This window comes from Tympanuchus pallidicinctus, unplaced genomic scaffold, assembly GCF_026119805.1.
Source record: "Tympanuchus pallidicinctus isolate F22 unplaced genomic scaffold, pur_lepc_1.0 scaffold3, whole genome shotgun sequence".
Lineage (NCBI taxonomy): Eukaryota > Metazoa > Chordata > Aves > Galliformes > Phasianidae > Tympanuchus > Tympanuchus pallidicinctus.
Genome location: NW_026294747.1, coordinates 45225551 through 45249746, shown reverse-complemented (window position 1 = coordinate 45249746; position 24196 = coordinate 45225551). Strand labels below are relative to the sequence as shown.

At 42.3% G+C, this 24196-nt stretch overlaps 1 protein-coding gene across 9 annotated transcripts in view; it reads left to right on the top strand.

The window, feature by feature from the left end:
- The first annotated feature begins 86 nt into the window (after positions 1 to 86).
- Positions 87 to 24196, top strand: part of SYNE3 (spectrin repeat containing nuclear envelope family member 3) — a 60842-nt gene continuing 36732 nt past the window's right edge. For 6 of the 9 annotated variants that reach the window (XM_052692558.1, XM_052692556.1, XM_052692553.1 and 3 more), the window contains exons 1-5: positions 3554 to 4945; positions 5703 to 5771; positions 17713 to 17870; positions 20384 to 20556; positions 21004 to 21313. In XM_052692558.1, the coding sequence (XP_052548518.1) occupies positions 5729 to 5771; positions 17713 to 17870; positions 20384 to 20556; positions 21004 to 21313 (684 nt within the window). In that variant the 5' untranslated portion in view covers positions 3554 to 4945; positions 5703 to 5728. Of the gene's footprint in view, positions 211 to 360; positions 535 to 3553; positions 4946 to 5364; positions 5772 to 17712; positions 17871 to 20383; positions 20557 to 21003; positions 21314 to 24196 lie in introns of those variants that run through there. The other 3 variants (XM_052692559.1, XM_052692560.1, XM_052692554.1) reach the window with 3 other exon arrangements.

Genomic DNA, 24196 nt, shown 5'->3' with positions numbered 1-24196 from the left:
CCGCACCGCCGCGTTGCATAACGCCTCCCGCCGGGCCGGGCGGCGACGCAGCGGGGAGGGCCGAGGGCGGGCACTCCACGCAGCCCTGAGTGGCGGGGCCGGTGCCGGGCGGCCCGCCGAGGGTGAGCGAGCGAAGGAGAGCGAAGCGGGAGCAGCGGAGAGAGAAGCGCCGCGGCCCCGGAGGGACGTTCGGCGGCGGGTGCCGCGGCGGTGAGTGGGGCGCGGGCCTGCCTGCTCGCGCTGCGGGGAGTAACGGTGAGGCGGGGCTTTGCGGGAGAGCCCCCGCGTCCCGTCCCGTCCCGGCGGGGGTGGACGAGGCTCTCTGACAGCGCAGAGCGGCAAGGACAACCCTGCGCCCGGGCGGCTGCGGCAACCTGCCGTGCGGCTCTAACGGTGTCCCCGCGGCGCAGCTTCTGGCTGACGGTGCGGCTGCGGGCCCTGCAGCGCCTCTCCCCAGTGGAGCAAGCGGGATCTTATTTAATGCCTTTCGGTTAAACAAGAAAATAACCTCATCTCTCCACGAGGAGCAGCTCGGTAAGAGCGCGAGCAGCGGCTTGCAACTTTTCTTACCCAGGTGTCGGGCTGTCGCTGCCAACCGGCTGCTCGCCGTGGCTGTCACGTTCCTGCGGCGCTCTGTGCCCACGCTTTCTGTTCCCGTTCTTATCCTCTTCCCCCGGCTTCTAACGCAACACTGTCCCGAGTAGCGAGGAGGGTCCCGGTTTGCCCTCACCTTTACACCCCCACTCGATGCGCAGTAAGGTTTTGGCTTCTCCCATGTCCTTTTCTGCCGCTGTGTTTATTTCCATGTGCTTATCGGTTTGACTTGTGTGAACTTAAGTCTTAGTTCTGGGAAACTTCATTCCTAGAAATAGCTTTCCTCAAATACATTTATAGAGTGAAACCTGCAGAAGTCAGTGATTAATTGTAAAAATGAGGGTTGCAAGATTATGCTTCTACAGTTTGTTAAAGCAGTGCATTGCTTCCCTTCTCTGTTGTCTGCTATCTTCTATCACTAATGAAAAATAATATCACTGTGCTGATCAGACCAGCTCCTTACTACTACTGCTTTTGGATGCCACTTTTAAGCCCTCCGTGGGTCATCTGAAAGCCTCTGTACGCAGTGGCAATTTTTTGAAGAAGGAATTTGAAAAACGCAGCAAAACTTTACAAGCTGATTGGTTGCCTTTCAAACGTTCTGCTTCATTTTCTAAAAGTGTCTCAAATTTGTGGGCAGTTGAAATGTGTGTTGGCTTGGCATGGCCTCTGTGGTTGCCAAGTGTGTAAAGAAAGTAAGGAAATGTAACCCGCTGCAGTCCCCTGGCAACTTTTATTTCAAGAAGCAAACTCGTAGTGAGTCATGGGAGCATTGTTCCCTCCAAACTAACTGCCAGGAAGTGGAACTTGACACAGCTGATGGGCTCTCTATAAAACAGTTCTTCTCTACATGCAGTGTTGTTCCCATGTTCTTTGTGAATCAACAGATCCCGAGCCCTTGAACTCCCAAAGAAGATAGAATTTAGCCTCTTAGGGTGCGGTGCTGCATGTTTGTCCCTTCCTGTGTTGGTTTTGATTCTTTTCTTCTGTTATGTACTTCAGTTTCTTCTCTTCCTCCCATCCTGGTCACAAGTTTTCCACATCTGTGAACCATTCCCAATGCATGTGTCCTCTCTGACTTTCATACACTGGCCTGACTGACAAGAACGTCTTGCCTTTCCTTTTGGGTAAGCCATTTTTGTTTCCTCCAGTTCTTTGTAGCTCTCACATCATCCTGAAAAACATCTCTGAATGCTTGGGCTCAGGATGCAGCTGTACTTCCATACATACCTGTGTGATATAGGTAGATGCTCCAAGCCTACCACCTGCATCACAGCTTCAAGAAGGATAGCTATCTTTCATCTTTTACTACAGCTTCTATTGCAAATAAGGTGCTTGTTGTCACTTAATCATAGAATCACAGAATGGCTTGAGTTGGGCCTCAAAACCCACCTAGTTCTGACTCCCTGCCATAGTTGAAGTTGCCCCCCACCAGATAAGAACCCAGAGCCCCATCCAACCTGGCCCTGAATGCCTCCAGGGGTGGGGCATTCATAGCTTCTCTGGGCAGCTGTGTCAGTGGCTAATTATATAGTAATATTTGTATACACACGTGTTATAAGTAGGTGATATCCTTCTATGAAAATTGATGACTCAGCAGCATGCTGACTTACAACTGAATAACTCATAGAGTTGTGAACTCTGGCCATTCATACTATCTGAAATCGCCACACCTCAATGTCAAAATAAGGTAGTAAACTTGTTTGACAGAGAAGGGCATTTTCATTGACACTTTATATAAGGTTAATAAGCAATCTTCGATGTCTCTATCTGTCTGAACAGAAAGCTTAGACTGTTCTGATTTCTAATACAGTGCTTGTATTCTGAGGAAGATTAGGGTTATTTTTAATATGATCTGGGCCTGTTAGTTTCCTTTTGGCAGGACTGACTTGTCATGTGTGTGAATACAAGGATCTTATCTATGTTATGCCTACCAGAAGACTTGGGCCTGACAGGAAGCTCTTCATAGCAAGGGATTTCATGGGAATTCATGTTTTGGCTGTAGTACGATGAGGATTAAGTTGCCACCTCAGCCTTGAAATCTCATGGAACAAATGCATGAAGTAATGTACTAGTGGACAGTGAGGGAAATCACAAGAAGAAATTACATCCATGATGTTGTAATTTGCTTGGAAATCAGATACCAAGTTTCAGGTTGCTTGTTTTATTCTTAATTGGTGCTTGTTCATTTGTATTAAAAAGATAGAATAGCCATTTTTACTGATGTGCTATGCTGAAAGCCTTCTCGTAACTATGGCAGTAATACTTGGGAGCACAGGATGAGTGAGAGGCCCATGTGGAATGGCATGTGCCAGGAGATTTCTTGTTATACTTAGCATTAGTATCTGTTGTTCAGATACAGTGGCTGTCACCAGTAAATCCTAGACTCACGTATGCTTCTACCTCTGCAGTTAATAGTCATTAAAAAGAGCCACTGGCTTTAGTAGAAGAGCAGTCAGACCCACAAATCTTTGGGCTCCTTTCAGGCAGGTGGGTAGCGTTGTACCTGTGGGATAGCTTTGCAAACTGAAGCATGACAAGAAGACAGGCTGAGGGAGCTGGGCTTGTTCAGCCTGGATAAGAGAAAGCTGCAGGGTGACCTCATTGCAGCCTTCCAGTACCTAAAGGGAGCCTACAAACAGGAGAGGAGCCAACTCTTCGTAAGGGTAGATAATAGCAGGACAAGGGGAAATGGTTTGAAGTGGAAGGAGGGAAGATTTAGGTTGGATGTCAGGGGGAAGTTCCTTACCAAAAGAGTGGTGAGGTGCTGGAAGAGGCTGCCCAGAGAAGCTGTGGATGTCCTGTCTCTGGAGGTATTCAAGGCTAGGTTGGATGGGGCCCTGGGCAGCCTGGTCTAGTATTAGATATGGTGGTTGGTGGCCCTGCCTGTTGCGGGGGGTTTGGAACTTGATGATCCTTGAGGTCCCTTCCAACACAAGCCATTCTATGATTCTGTGACGCTGTTGCCATTGGCTTTGGCAGAGATTTGGATTTTCCCTTGTATTCTCAAATTATAGACCTATTCCTAAATTAGCTGTTTTGGCAGTGGGTGCATATTGGTGTGAGACCCAAATCCACAGAGAATACCTTCAACTTAACAGAAGGGAAAATAAGTTTGAGCCTTTCTGGTTCTTTTTTTTTTTCCTTATGTGTATAAGCTTAAAATTGTTGTAGAATCTTTACCTCTCTTCTCGTGTCCTTGGACCTTAGTTATTGCTTTATTCTTTTTAAAACACTTTTAGTATAGAAATAATTTTTTTACCCAGAATATCTGGCTTTTCAAATCTGATTCCAGGCATAACAGCTTCTCCTCTGAAGGATTTCAGTGAGAAAATCCACTGGATCCAAACTCATGATAACTGCACTGCAGGTCCTTGTCAGACAAATGGTCCCGTGTTGGAGGTCCCCAGGATGATGTTTCACTGTCTGAGGAGAAGTTAATGTATTCGTGTAGAATCAGTAAATAAGTGGTAAGGGAGACAAAGAAGAAGAAATAAAGAGAATAATGGAGATGTAGACTCTGTTAATGGTGATTGGACTTGAGGGAATGGCATGGAGCTGTGACAGCACAGAGTCAGGCTGGGTAATTAGGAAAAGGTTCTTCACCAGAGGGTGGTGGGCAAAGGAACAGGCTCCCCAGGGCAGTTGGTGCAGGTCTCAACTGCTGGAGTTCAAGCAGTGTTTGGACAACACTCTCAGAGGATTTGAATTTTGGGTAGTGCTGTATGGAGCCAGGAGTTGGATTTGGTGATTGGCCTGGTTTCCTTCTACTTTGGAATATTCTGTGCTGTTGTGATTCTGTGAAGTGACAATGAGGAGTTATTCCAAGGGGGGCCGGGAGCAGGAGTATGTTGCAGGCAATGCCTGGCAAGCTGTGGTCACCTGCAAGATTTTGTAGTGCAACCACAGCTATGCCATCTCTGGCTGCCCTCGCGTGGTCAGCTTTTGCAACCTTTCTATCAGCACAGACTTTGCTGCTCGTGTCCCCGTACTGCCTGCAGCACCAGGTACCAACTCCAATACCAAAGAAAAAAAGTAAAAACACCTGTCCTTTTGCAAAGTACTTCTCCAAATATTCCCCCTACAGGCACCCCTGGTTGTGCTTGTAAGCCTCAACCATCCAGTGGCACTTACCTAAGGCTGCCTGGGATGGGGTCTATCAGCAACCCCAAAGGTCTTGCTTTCATCAGTATTTTGTTTCTTGCCTCAGCTGCTTACCTGTCTACCTGTGGGGTGTAGTGAGAATACTTAATTATGAAGGAGAGCTGTTTGTGTTTGTTTTTTTCCACAGTCAAGCAAAGTAGCCCTTGTTGCCTGATGAAAGAGCTGAAGGTGCTTTAAAAACATTCTTGTGAGTAATTACGTGGACACATTTAATCACTTAATCCCAATACTTTAGATGTCACAGATTTTTTTTTTTTTTTTTTTAATGTAAGCCTTGCTAGTGTTGAAAATTTGTAGTTAGTCAGTACTTTGGAATTTACCCAAACATTAATAACCTGCTTCAGTGCTCCACAGGTAATTATTTTTCGTAGTGGCCTTTTCCTATGTTGTCTATCACTGTGGTATTTGTGAAGCTCTTGCAAGCTTCATCTTAGTTTGGGGATTTGTAAGATGATTTTTCAGTTAAGCAACTATACTAAAATCTAATCCATATCTCCCTCAAACCAGATTTAACATTTATCATTGTTTGGATTTGTGTGGGTTTTTTTTTGTTTGTTTTCTGTTTGTTTGTTTGTTTCAATGCCAAGAAGTAAAGTCAAAATACTTTTTTTCTTCTCAAGTGGGGCAGAGCATAATGACTGCCTGCCTTAGCCTCGTTTTACAGGTGCTCAGCTTGGAGTTGATATACCTAAATCATTAGGCTGTACCTAATGATTCATTGTTTGCAGAGTGCAGCTGTACCAGAAAGACAAAAAGCCTGACACCTAGCTGTACCACTGCCAGTACATCCAGGCCCAGTACTGGGGACAACTTGAATATTTGGTGTAGGTGTTGGTTCCTGTGTTTGCAGAAGTGTTTACCTTGCATTGCTACAGACTGTCAGGGAATCTGAAGTCATCCAGCTGGTTTTCTTACAGAATCATTGAATCTGTTTTTTAAGACAGGTCTGGCTAAAGAACATGCCACTGAAATGCTGTCTCCTAACACAAAAGAAACAGTAGAAGGTCTGAGGGGTGAGAAAAATACTTGAATTCCTTGATCAACTGTCAGTAGTATTCTTCATAGAGAAGTAAGGAGATGGCAGGTTAGCTGTGGTAGGAACATCTGCCATGCTTTTCTGAAACTACAGTTTCCTTTTAAAATATGTTTTGCTTTGATCTAAATGGCAGAAAGTTTTATGGGGAATGCTGCGTTCCTGATTGCTAGATTAATCCTTTTCTGCCTTTGGGCTGTGGCTATTTGAAGTCACTGGGGTAGCTGCTGGGCTCCTTTGCTTTCATTGTTAGCCTGCCAGCTGATGTACTTTGCATCATTTCTGAGGATTAATCAGGTTAGCAAAAGCCTAACAAGATAGTTGGAAAATAGATGGTTTATCAGTTCCCTCCCTGAAGTGCCCTGACACCATGACTAACTCCTTTTCTGCTTGTTGTCATTTTTCACTACTGGTGGTACAAATTTCCGTGCTCAGTTGGCTCTGTTGGGGTCCCTGTCTCAAATAGGGTTTGCAGCTGATCTTGAACTGCTGGTCTTCAGTTAAACTAGAAACTCCACAGTGTTAGCCCAATATAGAGTTTCTATCCCATTGTTGATCTTCCATTTAGATTTTCCTTCCATCCCTTCTCCTCTCTTCATCTTTTCCCATGCTTGTTTGCGTGTACTGCTTGGTTCTGCTTGCTGAAATTTAAAGAGAGGACATTGTTTTCTCCCTGTTTAACTTCTAATTTGGAAGTGGAATCTGAACCAACTTTTTTCTTCCATATTTCCTTTTCCCTGTTTTCTCCACCTTTCTTCCTTACGTTCATTGTACTCTTATGGATGTTGCTCATGTAGCACAAATCTGATGCGCACCAACTGTAAAACTAGAAATGTTTGTTGTCCACTTGGACTCACTTGGGATGTACACTAGTTTGAGTGTGCGTGCAATATAGTTTGGCCCTGGAATACATTAACTGGATTTACACTGTTTGGATGCTTCCAATGGCAATGAATGGGTTGACCAAACCAGTGGATTTTAATTCATAGAATGCCTAACAGCAGGAGTACTCAAAGGAATTATCATTAACTGAGGGAAAATGCTGCTTGATATTTTCCAGCAGTTTCAGGGAATCAGGAATAGAGTTAATCACGCTTTCCATCGTGGGAGATGGTTAATGGATGCAAAATGTATTCCAGTCAGCCAAGCAGGGCCTACAGTTATATTGCCTGCAAATACCAGCTGACCTCCACTTTGCATGGCACAGCTTTAAGTGAGGGTGGAATCTAGATTAGTGTGTCAGCCTGCAAAGGGAATCTCCCGCTGAAGATCTGGAAATGAAAAAGGAGAAGATAAAGTGGGTAGAGAGGAAATTATAATTATGGTAGCAGTTGAGCTGACAATTTTTAAAATTCTCATCTCTGACATGTATCTGTCTGCACTACTACTTCTCACTTGCTTTCATGCTGAGTATTCTGGACTCGTTCCTGTTCAGCAAACATTTGTCAGGCATGATAATTTCAAGCATTAATCCTTAGGAATTAACCTGCTTGTTAGTTGATGACCTGAACTCTTGGTAGTTTCTGGGGATTATTTCTATTTAAATCTTTCCTTTCAAACAGAGGCAGCACACTGATAGATTTCTTTGTTATTTTTATTTTTCTGGTCTCCCATATCTTTACACTTCTATCTCCCTGCCTCCCTGCTACCATGCAGCAAGCAGCAGAGAGGAAATCCTGCACTGCCTTGGCACTGGTGAGGAGGAAGCCCTAGGTTTCTCTTCACACCGCATGCTGCTGATGCCAATCCCGCTGAGCTGCACTCTAGCATCCAGATCCCCATAGCCTTGTGGTGCTGCACACCCAAGGGAACACCAGGCAGATCCCTGCAGGCTTTTAGCAGTCATTCTTCCAGAACTCCCAGGATTTTGGTAAGGTTTCTGTGGGATTTACTCCTTTTCTTTCATAAGGAAGTGAGATAGTCGAGACCATGCTGCCTGTGTTTTTCTTTCAGCTCCTGATAACTTCTTGAACTTTTTCCAATTTCCCATTTAAATTACTGGAGAGATAAAAACCTTGAGGACATTAAGTTCCTTGAAGTGTCATAAATTTGGATTACATTGGAAAGGAGACAGAAATAAGCGCTCTGCTAGTGGAGCAGGCAGCCTATGTGTGTTATAAACAAGCAAGTGGGTGCTGCCTGTCAGTTTGCTTGCTTCTCTCTGGGGAAAGCCCATGCATCGTCTGCTCATTAGAAGGGTAAGAGCAGAGGCCAAGGGCATTATGTGATGAAATAAGGACAGATAAACTGTTCTTTGAGCAGCAGAATGTATAAGGCCAGAATGGAGAACACCTTCATGTAAAATGGGAAAATGTAGTGAAGCTATCCTAGCCATAGTACTCACCACAAGGCTGTGGCTGGAGATAAGGGGCAGCCAGTGAGGTTAACAGTGTCTGTTAGAGTTTGGAGGGCATATCAGCTTTCACAGCCTCAAGCCAAACTGGGACTACTGTAATTATTTTCCTGAAATTTCTCTAATAGTGTAGTTTTAACTTTCCATGTACCACTGTTGAAACATAATTTCGGTATTTGCAATAAATTAAGACAAGATAAAAGAAATTCCATACTAGGTTTTAAGAGGGGAGCATAATTTGCATCTCGCTTTGTCATGCATGATGTGCCTGTTGTGGCTTCTGTGAAAACTGTCCAGCTGTTGGAGCTCGGTTGGGCTGCAGTGCAGCACACATCACAAGGATTCTCTTTCCTTTGGAAAGGTGATAACCTGATTCCTTTGTTCTCTGAATCAGCCTTTAGCAAGATTTCCACTGAGCCCTGAACTATGAATTCAAAGGGGAAATACAGTAGGAGGATTCAACTGACATGAAATGCATTTAAAATATAATACCTTTAAAAGATGGCTGTGGAGATCACTGAGAAAAGATTATTTTTCTTAGATCAAAATTAAGTTTGTGCCACGATGTATGCTACTCCTTGTAGAAGAATTACATATTACTTGCATTATAAAAATATCTACCTTTCTGCTTCTTCCTGATCTTAATGTCTGAGAACCACCAGAGCAATGACACGTCACTCAGGAAATGTTTGTCAAATGCACCAGTGTATGCATGCAGATCCACTGCCGATGGTGATCGTTTGCCCTGGGCATGTATCTGCATTAGCCCTTTGGCAGCTGGTGGCCCTTGGGATGTGCTTTGTCATACTTTGGGTGGGATTTTTACAGTTGCTCTGAGGAAGTAGGCCCTATGTTCCCAATGGAAGCTAAATAGAGCAGAGCTGCCGAATCTTTTCAGCAGTTCACGGGGGGGGGGGGGGGGGGGGGGAAGAGCCTTGCTTTCTTACAATACTCATTTTTTAAAAAGGTGATTAAGATTGGATGATGCAAGAGTGAGAATGATAAGCATCAGCTTTTCTCTGGCTGCTTGGCAAGGTAATTACCTGCAATCATAGGCTTAAATAACTCTTAGGTCCCTCTTGCTAGATGTGGACTGCTGACAAACACAACTTGCAGCTGAGTGCTGTCACAGCTTTATGCTCAACTGTGTTTTTAATTAACCTCAGGAGGAGGAGGTTGAATTACACTTTAGTCTTATAAACCATGAGGCTCCAGTCCACATTCAGGCTAAAGTGATGACTAAAAAGACAGTGCTGCTTCATCCACAAGACATATGTCCTCCCTGTTGTGCAGTGCTGGGCTGTATGTGTTGCTGAGTTGTTGCTCTCACTGCAGGAGCAAGCTCCCGTGCTGCTGGGAGCAAACTCTGCAGCTGTAGACAGAGATGCATTCCTGGTCCTTAACCCACAGAGCCTGACGAACGAGCGTAGGGAGGAGGGTGATGAAGATGTGGAAACTGCAAGAGTTCAGGCAAAAATGAGTCACAGGAAAACAGCCTCCTTTAGTCAGTTCCAGAAATGTTCTCAAACCACTCAAAATTAATTTAGAGCTGCAATTTTGCAGCGGTCTGCTTTGTTTCTGAGTTGAGATTTTTGGGGGATAAGGTTGCTGGCAGCTCCAAAAATGTATTGTTTAGGACATAAGAAGTCCTTGTTTGCTCCACAGCCTAGCTTTGTCTGAACACAAACCACTGCCTTTTTGCAGTATACAGCCTGGCATTATCAGCTTAGTACAAATGTTACTTTAAATTATGTCCAAATGCTGGCTGGCTGGATCTGACTTTGCTTACCCTGATATATCCTTTTGACAGCATTTCAATAGTTTAGCTTTAGCAGTGATCATTTTTCTCTTTCTTCATTTGAACAGATCTTACTGTTTGGTACAGGTTCAGCAGATTTCTCCATTGTAATTGGTTTTGATCCTATGGAAATCACACATTTACTTTAATCAACAACTTCAATATTTAAAATTATGAACGTCCTAACTACTTAAGCTACTTTTTTGTTATAACTCCAATGAGTCTCACTTGTTCATAGAATCATAGAGAACAACCATGAGGTTGGAAAAGACTAATAAGATGATTTAGTCCAACCATCAATCCATCACTGCCATGCCCACTAATCATGTCCCTCTGTGCCACATTTCCACATTCCTTGAATTCCTTGAATTCCTGGGCAGCCTGTGCCAATGGCTTTCTCCTTCTGAGAATAATTTTTTTCTAATATCTAACCGGAACCTCCCTTGTGCAACTTGAGGCTATTCCCTCTCAACCTATTGCTCTTACCTGAGAGAAGAAGCCAACCCCCACCTCAGCACAGCCTCCTTTCAAGGAGCTGTAGAGAGTGACAAGATCTTCTCCAGGCTACCCAGTTCCCTATTTTCCATGTTTATGTCCCAATAGCATTATCCTAATAAGAATGATTTGAAAGATAGATGTGAAAAATTTGGAGTTTTGTAGAGTTAGTCTGTTCTTCTGAAGGGAAAAAAAGGCACTGTATCCTTAGAATGTATTTTAGTATTTACAAATGACTTTATAACAAACATTGCTGATAACCAACCTTGTACAGCAAGTATTTAGTTTAAAGGCTGTGTGCTTAGTGCTCCCAGGTTGGACACAGCTGGTCCCTCAGAGGTGAAGGTAGTTGACTGATGGTCAATTAAGATTTAAGACTGTTTTTTTTTTGTGAAGTGGGATGTGGGGTGCAATTATAGTCATAAAACCCCTAGAAACAAATGTGGAGACAGTTATGTGCAAGAAGGAAAGATGCAGAAGAAAAAAAAGACAGACTTGGAGACAGGCTGATATCCCATTGCTCTGAGCACCCTCATCATGACTAAAGGCTTCATCAGGCCATGGGGCTTGCTGCAGAAGAAAGTTGTCCCACCACTGCCTGGATCCCTGCTTGGAGGTGCTCCTTTCTCACACTGGTTTTAAGTGTCCCACAGATGGGCTGAGGCTTGGTGCAATGAGTCCTTTCTGCTGTGAGGCCACTGTCTGAGTCCTCTCACTAGTGCCTTCAGGGCCAGAAGGAGGATCTCTGAGTGCCTCTTGCTCTAAGGGGTGGGCTGAGGACATGGGCAGCACCACAGGAGCTTGCATGGAGGACGGGAAATGCAGTGGTAATCTCCAATTGTCCCTTTTTCTGTCCAATGCTCTGTGTCCCTAAATAATTGCTGATGCTCTATTTTCACCGCTGAAACTTTTCTAACACACAGTCTGTAATCTCAGGACAGGTGTTACCCTAAGGAGCACTTCTGGCTACTGCAGGGTGCTATGGAAGGGCATAGTTTGTATGTGGCCACCATGCTGGGGTTGGTCACGATGATGAAAGCGGCCCTGCCCCTGAGAGTTACGATGTGGTAGACTGTATGTAGAAGAGATGGGCCACTGCTAGCCAGACAGGGAAGGCAGACAATGCCTTTATTGGGTACTGATGGGGAACCAGAAATGGGATATGAAGAATCTCCTGCAAGAGTTATTTGGTTATAGTTTATGTAACAACCTAATTTGCAGAATTTGTTTGGCAAATGGTAAAGAATAACTCTCCCTCTGAGGAAACTGTATTGTCAGTACACAATATATGAACAACAAAAGTGGAGCAGTTTATTAGATATATTACTTGTTCTGAATTGTTCACTGATCTCCAGCCAAGATTCAGGTGGCACAGGAGTTTATTAGTCAATATATCAGTGGTGTGACTGGCACCCAGTGCTGTGGGATCACGGAGGCTGTAGAGAACAAGTGGGAAATAATTAAAAACATAAATTCCAGCCTTCAGAGATCATGAGATTAATACTGTTGACTTGTAATGCTTTTTCTTTTGCTGACTGATGGTAAAACTCTTTGGGTGCTGAGCAAAGCTGAAACCAAGCGTATTCCAGCAGCTGGGGAGGAGTTCACCAAGTGGAGATTGCTGGTAGGCAGCAGGTTCCCTTGAGAGGAAATTTCAGAAGCAGACACCCTAGATATGAAAAATCTCTGCTGTGGTTTTAGAGCAGAGTGCTTAACCTGTGATTTCCCAGACTAAAGAGTCTATGAAAGGTGACCAGGAAAGCAAGCCTGTTGTTAGTATCTTTGAAATCATCAGACAGATGTCTGCATGTTTATTGGGGAACTTCTGGAGTATGTATTATAAAAGGTTAAAATCACTCCCTGCAGTGTTTACACCACTGGCCTAACATCTAAAATACAAATTTAATTTGAACTTTTAGTTTTGATCTGCTTGTTTCTGACAGAGAGAACAACCCCAGAACCTGTCTCCACCTTGCTTGCACATGATGATTCCATTCAGAAATTGAACTAGTTTAATATTTTGAATCTCTTTTAAAATCTATTCCTTTTAGGAAGTGAGTTCCTAGACCTGGGAATTTTGTTATTTGCAGATGAGTGATATAAAACAAAACAGTATCCCATTTGTGCTGCCTTTCAATAAAGTCTGAAATTAATCTTTAAAAAATCAGTTGAAAAAGTCAGGATTTTTAAGTTAGCCTGGCACAGAATATGGCTGATAAACAGTTTTTGTGGTGTTTTTGTATCAAATTGATAGAAAGGATCTGGTGTGATCATGTTGTAACTGGATGTCTTGCATTAGCTGTAGGCTTCCACAGATTCTTTTGTAGGGGAAAGGAGGTGGTTATGGTGTGACTGCTGTAGTACTCATGATGTTAGCATTCCTCAACTGAAAGGGATGCTTGTAACTTGGTTATGGATGTGTTTATTTAAATAGATATAACAAAGAAGCATCTTATTTACTCTCGAGCTCATTCATTAGGGCAAGCAATTACTAACTGTCATGAACAACAAATAACAGCAAATAACACAGGAAAAGGCCGTGCTGGAAGATGGGCAAGGTAATGGGACTAATGTTTTGAACCTCTAAACCATACTGGAAATAATTACATCTTAAATTTGCAACCTTAAGCTCTTCTGCACCTACTCAGCCAGTTTAATTCTGCTGTGCCTAGCTGAGGCTTTGCTGGAGGCTTTCAGTCCCGTGATGACAAAGCATCTGCTGCTGGAAATGTGGTTCTCATAGAGCTGACCATGAACAATTCCCTCCATGAGCGCTCCTCCTCTCCAGCCTGCAGCATTTGGAGCTCTGTGTCTTTGCTCGGCTTCTTTTACGGCATCCAGGGAAACCGAAGAGTTATTAAATTATTCCAGGAACCAAACAATTCCCAGAATCACAATTGCTTCCGAATTCATGCATTTGTGTAAAACTTGGCACGCTCCAGTAGGGTTTTTGTGAATCTTTTTCATGTGCAATCCCAGAACCAAATGGAAAGGGTTAAAGTTTGAAGTATTTCAATTATTGAAAAACAGCCTCCCTCATTGTGAGTGATTTGAATTTCCTGCAGTATTTTTGTACTTTCCTTTTATTTTTGTAAGAACTTGGTTCTGGAAACTAGTCAAGTAGTACATGAATGCAGGAAGCCAAAACATACTGAAACTATGTAAAAGCCTGTGTTTTATAGGTGTCAGTTTGAAAAGAGTGTTTAAAGTTGGAGTGATTGCAAGAAATGTCTTAAGAAGTTTAAGGAAAAAAAAAAAAAAAAAGCTGTGTGACTTGGCAGAGAGGAAAAAAGTACATTAGGAAACATTGCAAAAATAATAGGATAATCCTACCAAAAAGACACCACACTTGCAAAATAACTTTACAAGCTCCCAGTACTGTGTTACAAATATTACATTTCATGATACTCTAGTGAGAGCTATTAGATGCACTAGGGAGAATGCTGGAGTAGATACACTTAACTGGGAAGTGCTCAGAAATGCGGCCCCAGGAATGCTGGCTGAGTTGCATGAGGGACTGAGCTGATCTGCATCATGCTGTTGCCTTGGGATCCCTGGGCTGAGCCATTGTGCCTTCTGCAGTGTGCTTCCAGAAGTGTTTTGGGGCCAGCGGGGATGAATCAGAGATAATGGAAAGCCCAGTACTGTGGGTTGATGTTCAGCTCAAAAGTTCTGGAGCTGATTTGTGCCTTGTATTTTCCTGCATGTGAAATGTAAGCATACTTTTTATAACATCTATGTATGCTGCAGGAGTTCTCCTGGGCCAGTTATGCTTAGCACCTTGAATTATGCTTCCTCCTTATCTGCACTAAGTGACTGCATTATTTCACTTGGAGAAATAACACTGGGTTATGCTGAGTGTCCCGTTATCTATGCCAGAATTTTTTACGGTTGGTTATTACCCTCATTTAGTAACATATGTACAGAGATGTTAAATGCTTCGTGCAGTATAAATAAGCCTTTCACAGCATGAACTAATACACCATTCAAGTGGCATTAAAAAGAAATGTTGTTTCAAATACCTACGTGCTATCTGAAAATGAGTGTGATAAAAATAATTTGGTACAAACTGCTCAGAGGATTGCACCTGTCTTGAAGGGGAAGCCTTCCCCCGGCATAGCAGGTCCTAGTGCCCATGCCCTGGGACAGGAGCACTGTGTTGCAGGTGGCCCCAGTGGCCTGCACCTGTTGCAGGTTGGTCCGTGAGTGCTGCTTCTGCACCACACAACAGCTCTGGCCTGCTTCAGGGGCTGTCATATCTGCTTTGTATTTTCTGTACTGATCAGAGCCCTGCATTTCGTCTCCAGTACTGCTCAATCATTTAGTCCCAATGATGCAGCAGGAATTTGGTAAATACTCTTGATTCATAATGCTTATCCAGTCATCATTTATCCTAGCCTTAGGATTGCTTGCAAAAAAAAACAAGCAAACAAACAAACAAAAAAACTGTATTACATCTACTGTAAAATTTCAAGTAGTTTTGACAGCTATTCTTCCCAAGCAGGCAGAAAGTCATAAAAACGCCAAACTGTGCCTTTAAGGCTTGTGAGGTCTTTGAAAATAGAAGATCTGAGGACTCTATTGCTAAGAGCTTTGCTGGGATCTGATTGCCTGGTGCTGGGAAAGAGGGAGGACAGCCCCACCAGGCAGAGCCAGCTGCCACCTATTGCAGCTTGCAGCCCAGGAATCTGCCTGGGGCTGGGTCAGAGTTCATGTTACATTTAATCATCTTTATGATGCTAGATTGCATTAATTACTTAATAAAAATCAGTAAATGATGTTATGCGGGCAGTTGGAGTAACAAGGTGTTTCTTTTTCTTCTGGTAAGCTTTTCTGGCAAACTGGTGATCTTAACATTGGAATAACATTTTCATGCTTCCTGTTGGCTGCCTGCAGGGAATGCCTGTGTGTGGCATGGGGGACCCTGCCTCTAGTTTTAAGACAGAAAATCCTCACTCTCAGAGGACAGCAGCATAAGTGGGGTTTCTCTATGAAAGATGGAAGTAGGTTTTCCTGTGTTTCTTAGCCCTATTTGGTTGTCCTGTGCTTTCTATAAGAAGTGAGACTGAAATAACACAATGGTCTCTATGATCTAGTTCATAACTAGAGTTCTAAAGCCAATTTTAAATATGATATGGATGTTACCAGGAATAGAAACCTCTCCTAGGAAATGAATGTCACTCCTCATCTGAGTCTATCCGGCAAATGTACCCTGAGTTTTAATTTCACAAGAGCATAACTGGAATCGGCTTACACTCATGCTTTCAGATACCATTTGCCCAGAAATGTACATATGCAGTGTGCAAGGAGTTAGGGGACAGACTGTATGGCTACCTGTAATGTTAATGTGAAATGGAGCCCATCAGTCAGCTGTAGAGCTGTGTGTTCTCTACGACTTAGATTATTATAGCCAGGAAATGGCAGTTCTGCACCAGTTACTGAAGGACACAGTTACCTGAAAGTAACTTTACTCCTTGAACTGGCTTCATCCTCAGGATTCTTCTAATTCAAGTCATTTTAGCTTTAATTATATATCCTATTGTATGTCTGGTAGCCACTCCATACCACATCACCCTTACTAAATCTACTATATTCTGTTCTATTCTTTAATTTCTTCAGGGTGAAGTCACTCTTCAAAATTAACCTCTTGTTCTGACAGTTGGAGCTTTGAGTTTTACCTCATCTGCCATCTCCCACTCCCCTCTGTGCAAACGCAGCTCCCTGTGCCTGCACAATGAGGGTGGACCTATTCTTGGGGGCAGGATAACTGCTGATCTGTAGATGCAGTTTTCTCTCTGGAATGGGGCTGTTGAGCATCAAGCCTGCTGAAGCCTGAGGAGCAACAACTTAGACTGTTTTTATTGCAAGTATTGCGTACACAAATGTGGTGTTCCTCCTGAGCTGACATGGAACAAAATGCACCAGGAGTAGAGGGAGGAACATCCTATATGGCATGAATCCTTGTGCATCACTGACAAGAGCACTGTCAGGATGGCGAGAAGCTTTCTGCCGCTGGGCAGGCACAGGATGGCTGTTCCTTGTATAAAGATGAAGTTGCTGACAGTTAAAATGGTTACAAAACCCCCTTAGTCCAGCTTCACTAAAAGCCATGTTCTGCCTTGTGCACTGAGCAGCTTCACCCATGTGAATTGTCCCATGGAAATGGAGGGTTCTGCTACAGCATGGAATTCTGTGCAACAAACTCAGGCTCAATAATTAGTCGTCACGCTTTGTGCTGAGAAAATATTTCCATTATGAATAACAAAGAGTAAGAATATTTGAATTTACAGGGAACATTAGCTGCTTGGCTGCCAGTAGCTGTAGGATGTGATCCAAAACCATTTAATGTTGGTGGCTTTCTGTTCACTTCAGTAGAGCTGATGTTCAGGGGCTTCACTATGATTAACCCTGATTAGTCAAGTTCAGCCTGTTGGCTGACAGAGGATGCCTCTCCCCTATGGCAGGGTCACTGTTACCATCTGGGCAGCAGAGGGTCTGCAGCCTGACTAGAGAAGGCACAAGAACATATTAACAGAGCAAACAGCCGTCACATTCACTCAGAGGGAGGGAAAAATAAAAAGCTTGGTGTAGCACACAAGAGCCTGGCACGAAATAAAAGAAATATCAAAAGAAGAAATGTAGAAGTGCTGATATTCCTATGTGATACCTTCTAGTGCTTTGTCTGGGCAGCTGCTGGCCAGTTCTCACTGCATCAGTTTCTCTCAGATTCACTGCACGTGCCTTCAGACCTCTCCATGGTCTCAGCAGAACAAGTTAACTGAGGGCCTAAGCAATCTGATGCTGATCTCACCAGCTTTAAAGGGCTTATAGAACTCTAAGTTAAGCATATGCCAATTGTTGTGCAAGTCTGGTGTCACGTTCTGTACATGAGTTTGGAAGGGCACAAGGAGTGTTTTGTCCTGACTAGACTTTGGGCAGAGACAGAATATGTTTGTGATTTATGTAGCCAATCTGGAATACACAACAGACACCAAATTAATCTCATCTGGAAACTATGAATTAAATCTGTTTATTGTGCTGAAGCCTCCCACTGCTCCCTACCTTCTTTCTGTTTCCTTGTAGATTTTCATTTGGGAAAGCTGCAGTGCAGGCATCTTCTCTGTGCTCTGCTAAATGCTATATGGGTGAAGCTTTTTGTATTGTCATTAAGAAGGAAAGCCACAACATCGTTATCCCCCTATGCATACTCCTTTAGCTTTCCTTGAATGCATTCCTATTTAACCTAAAAGCTTACCTTTCTTCTTATCCTTTCAGTTTCTTTGAATGCAATGACTCAGCAGCTACAGGATGAATTTGACAGCAGCGTGGAGAATGCAGAAGCTTGGATGAAGGCCATCCAAGAGAGACTGAGCATCAATGACAACACCAAGGGACCACGATCTGCCCTAGAAGCCAGGCTGAGAGAGACAGAGGTAAGGGAAGAATGATGTGATGGTTCAAAAGTGGCTGTCACTGCCAACAGTTGCACTTATTGCTGTGAGCTCTGGAGTTTTCTGTTAAGAAGCTACCAACTACACATGGCTGCTGGAATATTGGTCCTGTGTGGATGGGATTGCCTCATTCTTATTTCTAAGTTTTCTGTCTGCAAAACTGTGCAGCAGAAAAAGAGGAGAAAAATTTGACTACTGGCTTCCAAGATATTCTCATTGATTTGGAAGATGAGCAGCAGGTTTGGCAGGTTAAAGTGTTTTCATGCTCCTATGAGCGTGCTCAAACCTGAAAGAGACTGAGTTGCAATTTGTAATTACCAGATACTGATTTGCCAAAGTCCAGTATATTACATGAGAGAGTTGGACTTCAGTGTTCTGTCCCTTTGAGGGCTGGCACTGAGAGAGAAAGATTTCAAGTGTCCTAGTAATGGCTGGTCTAGAGTAATCCACTTGTCCTTTTTCATAAGACGTGATAAGAAGCTTTACAGCTCCCCTTTCTAATCCACCTAATTAAAAGGTGAATATTTTCATTTTTTGTTGTTCTGACTTAATCTCTTGTATAACTCTCTCGCAGAGATCCCATTGCAGATCATGCTGTCTTACTGTGATGTTGCATTTATTAACTTCAGTTTCATTAGATGTTATCTTGCTCTTATTATCTCAGAAAATGATACGCTTCGTTTTCTCCAACCTATACCATTCGTGATTACAGGGAGTGGTTATGTTTCTGTGATGAACACTGAAACTATTTTTTATACTTGTATTACCATCAATTCTAACTAATCTGTTCTTTAAATCAATCAAACGTACATTTTCTGTTGTAATTTACCCAGTAAATTTACAGTATGTAGTTTTGTGTCTACTGAAGTTTGGCCTGCTTCTTCTGAAAAAGTTTAACAGCTCTGAGAAAAAATTGCAGGTTTACATGGAAAGCAAGGTGCTTTACATAATGGTGCAGCAATGTCTTTTTTTCTTCCATAGCTGCGACTGGCTTCTGGCCTAATATAAAGTCTGTTCATGGACTGGCTTGAACCTAGAGTATTTCCTCATGGACTATGGATTTATTTCTGTGCTTACCTAATTTTCATCTTTTCTTTTCGTCTGGAGAACTGATATATGCAGTTTCCAAAGACAGTCAGAAAGTCTGGGAACTTGAATAAGGAGAGTGGTTGTTTGGCAAAGGGAGTGCAGCCATGGCAGAGGTACAAGTTTTAGAGATCTGTGGTGATTTCATATAGCTGAACTGAAGTATGTTGAATTTTGTGGGCTTTGGAAGATATCTGTAATACACCAAAAATCATGATAGAGAGATCTTCATTTTAGATTTTAGAAATTCATGATTCTAAAGAGAAACAAGTGTCTGTTTTCTCTTTCTGTTTTACCTTACCCACCTTCTGTTCCCTTGTCCTGACTTCTTTGTCAGACTTCTCCTTCCCTCATGGTGTGCTCACCACCTTATCTATTGGCTGTTTTTAAATCCAGTCATAATTTTCAGTTTCTTTTTTCTGCATCTGGCTTGCAGGGTTTTTTTGTTTTGTTTTGTTTTGGTTGTTTTTTTTTTTGTTTGTTTGTTTGTTTTTTCATGCTTCCTTCCTGTGATTTTTTTTCTGTTAATTTATTGATGAAAATGTCCACCAGTGATAGCAATCATTTAAGCAGATCTGAAGAAGTAGAATGCTTGTACAACCACTTGACTTTTTCAGTTTTATTTTATTTTATTGACACACATCCTGTGGGCCTGATATTTCTGTAAGTAGCTGCTAGTTTTAAACTTCTCCATGTTTTCATTATAGAAGACTTTTCTTGCAACTGGAGGGGCTGCAGCAAGCCAGGAATTTGTGGAAGAACAGCAAGAAAAACCAATCTTATTAGATCAGAAGTTTGCATAAAGCGATGCTGAAAGCTACACCCTAATCTGGACATAGTTATTCTGTAATATTTTACAGAAATTGTGCTAATTTTCTGTCTTTGGCTAAAGAAAGAAAGTTTGCTTCAGATAACATAGCTTAACTGAGGTTCTTGGCTTTCTGATTAGTTCAAGATACATGTTTTCTCTAATTCATAATTTAACAATTTAGGGTCAGAGTAAAATGTGGTAGCAGACAAAATTCCACTAATTAGTTTTTCTTGGCTTGTTTTCTGTGGCAACTTTTATTTGCAATAGGAGATCTTTAAATATGTTTCATGACTTTGAAATGGAGATGTGGAGATGGCTTTTTTTTTTTTTTTTTTTAGCTAAGAAAATGTTTTTCAACTGCTATATGGTTTTCAGTTCAATTCAACACTGTAGGATGGTTAAAAATAAAGTTTAATGGTTAAAATGTTTAATGATAAAGAACAAAGTCTAGATGGTTAAGGGAAAGTTCTTATTTTCCACTCAGGTGAAGCTTTGCAGCAGGGGCTTAAGAATTCCTGGAAAAAAACTAAGATAAAATTTCATCAGTTATGCTTGCTTCTTTTTCAAGTTTTCATTCTCATTTAATCTTTTTTCACAGAAAATACGTGATCTGGAACCAGAAGGCACCTTGAAAATGGACTTGATCCTCGCAAAGGCAGATGCTGCTCTTCACTGTATCAGTGAGGATAAGAAACACGAAGTACTGTCTAAGCTGAGACACATTAAAGCCTTGTGGGAAGAGACAGCCATTTACATTACTCACTGTCACAGGTAAGACAAGCACAACACTGCTCTTTGAAGTATTTGTCTCTTTAGTGATTTCATGAAGTGTTTTCTGCCTGGCAGTATGGGCGATCTTGGGGAAATGGAGTAGAACTGGGAAAGATGGTGGGACCTCATCTCACTCCCCCTTCATAGCCAGCCTATCTATATAATGGTAGAGTCACTAAGGCTGGAAAAGACCACTGAGATCATCTAGTCCAACCAAGTCCATCTCATGGGCTTGAATGATGAGTTTTGCTAGGCAAAAATACCTTTTACAGAATATTTCCTCCTCAGAGCAGGCAGGACCTGAGATGTGAAATGTGACTTTCTATAATCAGTGCAACTTAAAAATGCTGAGCTTTGTCCTTTTCCTTGAATGCCTTTTGAGCTTGTCAATCTGCACTGATCCCATCATGATTTCACCTAACTCATCTCTCTTGCTCTCCCTCACAGCCGTATTGAGTGGGTCTGGCTGCACTGGAGTGAGTACCTGAAAGCTCAAGATGAGTTTTACATATGGATTCACAACATGAGGGTGACCTTGGAGCCTGACATTGAGTTGCAGCTTGGCTTAAAGGAGAAGCAGTGGCAGCTGAGCCACGCTCAGGTTCTGTTGAATGATGTCTTAAATCAGTCGGTCCTTCTGGAAACACTGCTAGAGGAGGCTTCTTCCTTGTTCAACAGGATAGGTGACCCCAGCGTTGATGAGGACGCTCAGAAGAAAATGAAGGCAGAATATGAAAGCATCAGGGAAGAAGCCCAGGTAATAATGGGAAGTGTTTAGATTTCATTAGCACACAGTATTGTTTACTCTCCGTGTTTCTTGAGTGATGGGGGTTCCTTGGTAGGACTGCAAAAAGAAACAGAGCCAAGAGACCTCTGTTCTTTCAGCCAGCAGACTGTTTGCAAGTCTTTGTGTCTCAAGCTGTTAATTGGGATGCTCTCATAATGTACTTTATAGCATGTTGTAAAGTGACTGCAGGCTACTTGATATGATCTAGTGTGAATCATTTGTCACCTTTTGGTGCATCAGTGATCTTTGTGTAGTCAGGTGCAAAGTATCTATTCACGTGGCCAAGCTTGCACAGTAGTTGGAGGATGTCACATTAGTTCAGATCCAGAGCTACAGAACTGGGAAGCACTGAGATAAGTCAGGTGCAGCCCAACACTGAAGTCAGCTGGCTGGTTCCAGAATCTGAGGGATTGCCACTGGACACAGATACTAACTCATGCTTGCTGCTAATCTTCCAGTCTAGCCAGCTGTTAGATCGGCTCATATAAGACATTCTAGTTTATCTTTCAGTGCCAGTGATTTCCTTTGAGCCTCCCTGCTCCCAGGTAAAGAAACTCAGGTAAAAATAAGATTGAACTCTGTGGCATGGCTAAAGGGCAGAGATTCACATATAGGGAGAAGAATTCAGTTTCTTATTAGCCCGTATCAGTAGAAATACACAAAGTACTCAAGAAGAGTACCCAAATATTCAAGATATATGTCAATACACACAGCATATAGAGGTTCTTAAAATCTGTGTCTCGTAGTGACTTCCAAGAATTGTGTATGCTGGAATTACCTAATACAAACACAAACAATTTTTATTACACCGGCTCTGCTCTCTATCTCTCTATTAATATTGCCTTACATTTGTTCCCATGTTACATCTTAGTCCAGAGCTGAAACATGTGCTATCCCTCCCTGAGCACTGTTGTAACAATAGCTAACTTCAGGTCACACTGAGGAAGCAACTTTGGGATACTCGTGTCACTGCTATGCTTGCTCTTTTTCTATTCAAAGAATTTGAAGCAAAACAAACTCCACAAAACAACAACAAAAAACAGCTATCAGCTTTTGTGAACATGGCATTCAGATATTTTTTAGTAAAAAGAAAGTTAAAACTACTAATGATAATTATCTTCAAAAAACAGAGAAATTCAGAAACAGAAGTGCTGCAGAAATTGCAGAACTGTAGCAGATAGGCTGTAGAGCCACCCACAGACCAGCAACTCAACATTGATTTTTTATTCTTAAAGGTTCTCTTCACGATTAAGCAACTGGTTTTATAAATAATAATAGTCCTTGGAATTTAAGTGTTCTGTATCTAGATTGCAATTTCAAATTTTCATTCAGTCCCTTCTAACCAATGTTTATTTTTGGTTTTGAAGCAGGAGACAGTCATTAGACATTTTAATAAGGCAGTTCTTTCAAACAAGTAATTTAAATAGTTGGGGTCTGAATGTGACCTCTCTGAGACTGGTTTTATGCGGTGTGATTTCTCTGGCTGAGTTGGATATGTGCTGGTGTAAATGAGATCAGGAAGTGACTCATAGTACTTAGGTAAAATATGTCTTTATATCTCCAGCCAACTGAGGTGCCAGGAAAGCTTTCCTTTGGCACGGGCTACAAATACCACATTTCACAGAAAGATGAGGTGAGAGAATCCAGTTTAGAAATCTCTTTCAGGAGGTATGGAATAAAGAAGGGGGATTGAGAAGCCTTGGCTTTTGCAGCTGAAGTAAATGTGAAACTCATTAGGTAATGCAAAGGCTACAGGCACTGTAGGACTCATATTGGAAGGCACAGTAGTAGTTAAAAAAAATCCCTTCCACCTCTTCCAATGGCAGAGAGGAATGAATGAAAGAGACACAGGAGTTGCAGGAGGTTTGCTTTGGCCCCATGAGTGATAAGAGGCTAGACGAAATCTGAATTGCAGATGCCAGCTGAATGCCTGAGCTGCCTGCTGGGGTGGGTTCCTGGTGTTTGTAGATTACACTTGTGTTGAAGAGCATTTTTAGAGACTGTGCTGTTGTCCATCTCTGTCAGAAGGGCAAACTTTTGGATGCAGATTCTGAAATGTTTTTGTTTGTTTGTTTGTTTGTTTTACATTGCTTCTGTGGTACGAACAAACTTTTTTTCCTTCCTTGTAGTATTCACATGTGCCCTTATAATTTCCAAGTTTTAAAGAAATGTCAATTTCTGTTAATTACATCAGCAGGGGTATTTTTATATGTGGTGGTATTTCACAAACGCTTTCCCTCATCTGATAGCAAATAGCAGAAGCAAAATAGCAATATGCAGATGTAGAAGGTTGTGTGTTAAAGCATAAATTATGACTGGTGATGGTAAGAAAAGTTACGGTATATTGTATGTCGATAGTTAATCAAATTTATCAAATATGCCTGAGCACATTTATTTTAATCCGAGTTGTCTCTGTCAATTCAAGCCTAGATATTCATAAAGCCAAGCCTCTTGTGCCAGGTCTGAAAGCACCAGGAGAGGCTATGGGAGCTTTCTGCACTCTGAGATGCCACAGAAGGATTTAAAGCAGGAACTTCCTTGATGTGCTTTAAATTGCCTTCCAGATGAGGCTGATTTGCCTCTGCTGACTCTAAGTGAACTTTAAGAGAGAGTGTTTGCTATGCCTCCATCTACCTCTGTGACTACCTAGGGCTGGGCAGATCCTGCCCAGACACATTTCTTCCTCTGCAGCCCATACTGAACCAATTCTTCTTCTTTTAGGGCCACAACCTTGCTGAATCTCCTCACGTTAACCCAGTGCACGTGGAGATGGAGTTTAACAATGTTCTGTTCCCCAAACAGCTATCCTAGCAGAAGCAATCAATATCGTTTTTCCCAACGTTAAGAAAATTT